This window comes from Lacerta agilis, chromosome 11, assembly GCF_009819535.1.
Source record: "Lacerta agilis isolate rLacAgi1 chromosome 11, rLacAgi1.pri, whole genome shotgun sequence".
NCBI lineage: Eukaryota > Metazoa > Chordata > Lepidosauria > Squamata > Lacertidae > Lacerta > Lacerta agilis.
Window position 1 is genome coordinate 29,840,781 of NC_046322.1, and position 6,266 is coordinate 29,847,046.

General features: G+C 43.0%; 1 protein-coding gene across 1 annotated transcript; it reads left to right on the forward strand.

Moving 5' to 3' along the window:
• The first annotated feature begins 1,143 nt into the window (after positions 1-1,143).
• AK6 (adenylate kinase 6) lies at positions 1,144-4,519 on the forward strand. Its single transcript, XM_033163878.1, has 5 exons — positions 1,144-1,267; positions 1,847-1,939; positions 3,188-3,246; positions 3,340-3,485; positions 4,282-4,519. The coding sequence occupies exons 1-5, from the start codon at positions 1,183-1,185 to the stop codon at positions 4,469-4,471; spliced, it is 573 nt and encodes a 190-aa protein (XP_033019769.1). The 5' UTR covers positions 1,144-1,182; the 3' UTR covers positions 4,472-4,519.
• Positions 4,520-6,266: the final 1,747 nt, after the last annotated feature.

Genomic DNA, 6,266 nt, shown 5'->3' on the forward strand with positions numbered 1-6,266 from the left:
CATGGTTATGGAGAAAAACCTCAGAAACAAATTAGCAGCATGGCTGTGAAACATATTCCTGAATTATTTTTTAAAAAATAGCGGTACTAGCACATCAGGCAGTAGTAAGTAGATTTCAGTAACCTGTCACAGACAACTATAGATTTCATCTATACAGCAGGCGAAAACTTCAGAACTGGATATTCAGTCACAAATTTAAGTTGTCATAGCATCCCCAAAGGCTAGGTAATATAAAGAGTACACACACACACACACACACACACACAGTTGTCCAAAAATATAAGCACGGTGGTGTTTGAGTTAAAACCATGCTCAAAGCGGCTTATTACATGACAAGATTTGCATAATTACAAACATAACGATAAACACATCAAAAAGTACACAACCAAATTTAAACAATTTCCACATGAATCATAACATGACCTAGAAATAAAGATTAAAAAATCAGCATCAGTATTATTATTATTTATTTATTCAACTTATTACAGTACGAGCAACAAAAGAAACCTTCAAACACTACCCCCAGCCGAAGAGTCTGTTCAGCAGCTTTTGTAGCTGGCGTCAGTCAGGGACCCGCCCACCCAGGCCAGGTGGGAAAATATCGGCCAACAAGGCAGGGAGGGATCTTCCAAGGGAAGGCAGCCCAGCCGAACTCAGAGGGACTTACTTCTGACCGGACATGCTTCGGACTGCGCCGCTCGTTCAGTTATGTCCGTGCGGTCCACCCGAGTGACTTGCGGAGCGGCTCTGCCCGACTGTGTTGCGCTGACCCTTCTCCGCTGCTTCTGTAGCCCAGACAGCCCCTTACTCGCCCTTCTCCATCACCAGAGAGACCTGCCGCGGTCCCGTAATACCCGCCGGAGGCGCCTTTCTCTTCCTGGGACTTAGGCTGCCTCCATTTAGGCTGGGGGCTTCCCACGTATGTGGGCGCCCAGCTGACGGCGAAACGCTGACGCGTGACCTTCTGGCCCCAGACTGCAGGGAAAAGCCAAAAGCTCGGCGAAACTGTTTATGTATGTATGTATGTATGTATGTATATATGTATGTATGCCAGTTATACGTGATTCTTACCTCACAGCGTCGCCTTCCTAGTTTCCAGGAGACGGGCGGAAGAAAGGAGGCCACTGTGACGTTTTTATTATGCGCTGACTCGGGCAGGGTTGGGAAAGGTCCCTGCGAAGGATGGACACGTGTCTTCGTGACGTGTTTCAAGGCACGTGGATCGTCAGCCAAGCGAACATGAGGAGACCAAATATTCTTCTCACGGGTAAGAGCAAAACGGGTTGAAGAGGGGGTTGTGTCTGTATCTCATGAAAGTGCTTTAGAAACATAAGGTCCCGGATCCAGTTTCTAGTGTCCTCGGATGAGGCAACCAGTAACAACAAGGGTGGGAAGGATTCCCGTCTGAAATCCTATCCTAGAAAGCAGTGTGTTTGGTCGACTACCGGTGCGAGGCAGCTTCATTGGTTTTACCTGATTGTGTGCCTCGGTAAATGTCACTTTCACCCTCCTATTTGTGCTTCAAAAATGAGGCCTGGGCTAACATGCAAGCAAACTATGTGATCTTATGGGTTATAAGATTGTTTTGAATGCTGCTCCGTGTTTGTTTGTTTTATATAACTTGCAAATGCAAAACTTACTCTTTGCCATATGCCATATAAGCTGATTGTAGACGATTTTTAATATAGAGAAGTGTTCAAAATGTGATGCACACACCTGCAGGATTTTTTTAAAATGGAAAGTCTTTGGCTATCTTGCTTTAACTTGGCCTTTCGTAGAGGTTTTCATGTTGAGTTGATTGTATGTTATTAGTTACTGTTTTCTTATGACATACACTGCTTTGTAGGTACGCCTGGTGTTGGGAAAACCACCCTAGGCAAAGAGATTGCTGCAAGAACAGATTTTACTTACATTAATGTGGGTGATTTGGCCAAAGAAGGTGAGTTTTTATTTTACAGAACTTAACACTTGAAACTTAATGTAGAATTCGTATTTAAGTGATACATTGGTAAGTAGGTATAGTGGTATATGTGGTGGAGTTCAATGTTGCGCTATTATGAACATTCTGTCTATGCAAGCATTTCAGCTCATCATGTGGAACAACCCCCCCCCCCAACTCTCCCCCCCCTCCTGCCCAAACCAATTCTGGGAGGCGTCCAGTGGGAAGAGAGGGAGAAAGCTTAATTGCATATGCCAGGCTTCCTAAACTCTGCCCTCCAGATGTTTTGAGACTAAATTCCCATCATCCCTGACCACTGGTTCTGCTAGCTAGGGATCATGGGTGTTGTAGGCCAAAAACATCTGGAGGACCGATGTTGAGGAAGCCTGGCATAAGCAGTAGTCCTTGCACAGAGTTTCTGCTAACAGGATGCCTTAGATCAGGGGTGTCAAACTCAAATTCATCGGGGGCCGCATCAGCAGTTTGGTCACCCTCAAAGGGCCGGTTGTATCTGTAGGACTATGTGTCCACTCTTTATTATCATAAATTATTGTCACTGCATTCAATTATGACTTTTTTGTAATAATGTCGCACGTGCGCACTCCGTCGCTGGGCTCCTGCTGCCGCTTCCGCAGCGAATTTGCGAGCCCTCTGAGTGAAACGCGCACGGCAGCCCCCCCAAGCCGCTTTTTCACTCAGAGGGCTCGCAAAGTCGCTGCGGAAGCGGCAGCAGCAGCGGGAGCCCAGCAACGGAGTGCACACGCGCGACATTTTGCGCGTGCGCACTCAGTCCTGATGTTGCGTTGTGACGCCATGGCGCAACGTCACGACGCCCCGCCCCCAGGCGGGGTGCCTCCTCCGCGCTGCCGCCCCAGGCGGCGCGGAGCCTCCCTCTGCCCCTGCGGCCGGCGGCGGCTACATGGGCCACATGATTTGGTCTGGCGGGCCGGATTCGGCCTGCGGGCCTTGTGTTTGACACCCGTGCCTTAGATGAATCCCATCCATAGTTATAATGCTAAAGGGAATAAATTCTGTTTATAGACATGCTTGTTAAAAAAACTTTTAAACATACAGTATGTCTAAAATGCATAAAGTAAGCCTCATTGGACTTATGGAACTTACTTCTGAATAAAATCCCATAATATTGGGCTGCGCAAAGGTTTTTGAGAGACATATCTTAAAAAAGCAATTGATAGCAAACCATTGGAAACATTTTCGTATTCTTACCATTTCTTCCTCATTATACAGGGGAGCTATACGAAGGATTTGATGAGGAATATGAATGTCCATTTTTAGATGAAGACAGGGTGAGTTTACATTTAAAAACTAGCAGAGATGTGGGTTTTATTTTGTTACTAAAAATAAATTTATAAGTTTATTTTTTATGAATTCTCTTTTAGGTAGTTGATGAACTGGAAGAGAAGATGAGTGATGGTGGTGTAATAGTTGATTATCACAGCTGTGACTTCTTTCCTGAACGTTGGTTTAATAAAGTATTTGTGCTTCGAACTGAAAACTCAGTCTTGTATGACAGATTGGAAAGCAGGTAAAATCAGTGCTACAAAATAAATGCAGTACCAGATTTGGCTTAGGATGAAGCCTCTTGTTAGTACATACTGTATTTTTCGCTCCATAAGATGCACTCCCCCCCTAAAAAGTAAGGGGAAATATCTGTGCTTCTTATGGAGCAAATGGTGGTCCCTGGAGCTGAATTGCCCAGGGGCCAAAAGCAGTTCGTGCTTTTTATTTTACAAAGAGAAAAGGGAGTGTTGAAAGGACCCCGCTCAGCAGCTGATCAGCAAGAGATCGGGAGAGAGATAAGAGTCCCGGCTCCCTTTCAGCCCCACCCCCTTGCCCAGGCCTCCATTGTTGAATGTGCTGCAGAGGGAGGTTGTTTGTTTCGCCAGCGACATGTGACTGGCTGATTAGATTATCTGTCTGGAAATAGTAGAAATGGCTCCCTTTCCTTAAGCTGCAGAAATGTGAGTTGAACCCCATAAAAACGGGGCTTTTCCTCTTTGCTTTTCCCCCTTTGCTTTTCCCCCTTTGCTTTTCCCCCTTTGCAAAAAAGCTGCAAAACTTTTAGCTGATCCTCAAAAAAAGGGCTTTTCCCTTTGCAAAAAAGCTGCAAAACTTTTAGCTGATCCTCAAAAAAACAGGGCTTTTAGAGGAGGAAAACCAGAAAAAAAAAATCTGGTTTCCTCCTCTAAAAACAAGGTGCGCCCTATGGTCCAGTGCGCCCTATGGAGCGAAAAATACAATAGTCTTGTCTCTGTTTTTTTAACCTAAAATGTGTTCCCAAATTATCTCAAATGTTTTTGTCTTACCTTATTTATTTTTAGAGGATACAAAGGAAAAAAGCTTCAAGACAACCTTCAATGTGAAATTTTTCAGATCATTTATGAAGAAGCCATGTCATCGTATAAGGAGGACATTGTTCATCAGTTGCCCAGCAACATTCCAGAGGACATGGAGAACAACTTAGATCAGATTATACAGTGGATCGAACAGTGGATGAAAGAAAACAACTAGCATTTTTATATATAATATTAATAGACCAGAGTCATAGAAATAGCACTGGCTGATTGGTTCTTGTATAGTAAGCTACACTTGCTGTTTCAGTCATTGAGGAAACAGTAACAGTTACTTTTCTGAGAAAATGAAATTGGAGATAAGTGAAATTCAGCAGCTTTATGTTGCACTAATTATTGCTGGATTCATATGACTGCAGAAACTGGATATAAGTTACAGACTTGGAAACTAAAAAACATGACATTCTTTGTAATTGGGAATCTTAATACTCTTTTTAAAGATTTGGTTGAAAAGGTTAATAACAAACTGCACTGGCTTGTTTAGGTGTCAGCATCTCAAATGCTGTGCAACTTCCTTTTTTGGTAATACATTGAATTGTTCTGTGGATGTTTTTAATTTTTAATGGTTTATGACAGTGTTTCAGGTTAAGTTACCGACATGCAATGTCATTTAATATATTTGTGTGTATATATATATTTCATTTTTAAATAAGTTTGACTCCAGCCAATTTAATATTGTGAATAAATATGTTAGAAGCAGTAGATGATCTGGATCTTCCTCCCTTATATATTCTATGATTCAGGAAGTTTCTGCTTCTCTTAATTGTACTATGCCGTTCCATTCTCTTCTGCGCTGATCTAGCTCATAGTAAATGTTATCAGACTTTCAAGTCTAAAAGCTTTCCTGGTGAAGTTACTTCTAATGCTATGGGAATATTGACCTGTATTTGCAAGTGTAATACATTGACTATACACAGTGCAACCTGAAGGTCATTTTATTGATGTGAACACACATGCCAGTTCCACATAATAGGAAGCCCAATTTGATAGCAGCTTCCCAAAGCAGGTATGTGTGTCAAATACAGAAAAGATTTCTTTATTGTCATTGTCATTGTACAAGTACAACGTTGTACAAGTGCAACGAAATTGAATGCCATCCCATAAAAACAAGACAAAAAAGACATTTTTAGCCACACATGCACATACATACACACCCATCACAACTCTCCAAGGTCATATTATCTGGTTACAGCATTTAAGATGGTTATAGCTCTGTGGTAGAAACTATTTTTTAATCTATTTGTTCTTGCTTTAATTGTTCTATATCTCTTGCCCGAAGACAGTGGTGCAAAAAGACTGTATCCCGGATGAGATGGATCCTGTAAAATACTGTTTACTTTTTTAAGGCAGCGGGAACTATAGTTCTTCCAAAGATGGGAGAGGGTGACCAATAATCTTTTGGGCTGTGGTTATGACCTTCTGTAATACCTTCCTCTCCATGGCTGAGCAACTGGAAAACCAAGCACAAATACAACACCATATGTAAGAATGCTCTCTATGGAGCCCCAGTAGAAGGACACCAGTAGTCTCACTCAGATTGTTCTTCTTTAAAAGTCTGAGGAAATAAATTCTCTGCTGGGCCTTCTTTACCAGAGCAGTAGTATTTGCGCTCCAAGTCATACCATGCTCAATTTTTCTTTGTTCAGTCGTGTCCGACTCTTCGTGACCCCATGGACCAGAGCACGCCAGGCACCCCTATCCTCCACTGCCTCCCGCAGTTTGGCCAAATTCATGCCAGTCGTTTCGAGAACACTGTCCAACCATCTCATCCTCTGTCGTCCCCTTCTCCTTGTGCCCTCCATCTTTCCTAACATCAGGGTCTTTTCTAGGGAGTCTTCTCTTCTCATGAGGTGGCCAAAGTACTGGAGCCTCAACTTCAGGATCTGTCCTTCCAGTGAGCACTCAGGGCTGATTTCTTTAAGGATGGATAAATCCAGTTTGATCTTTTTGCAGTC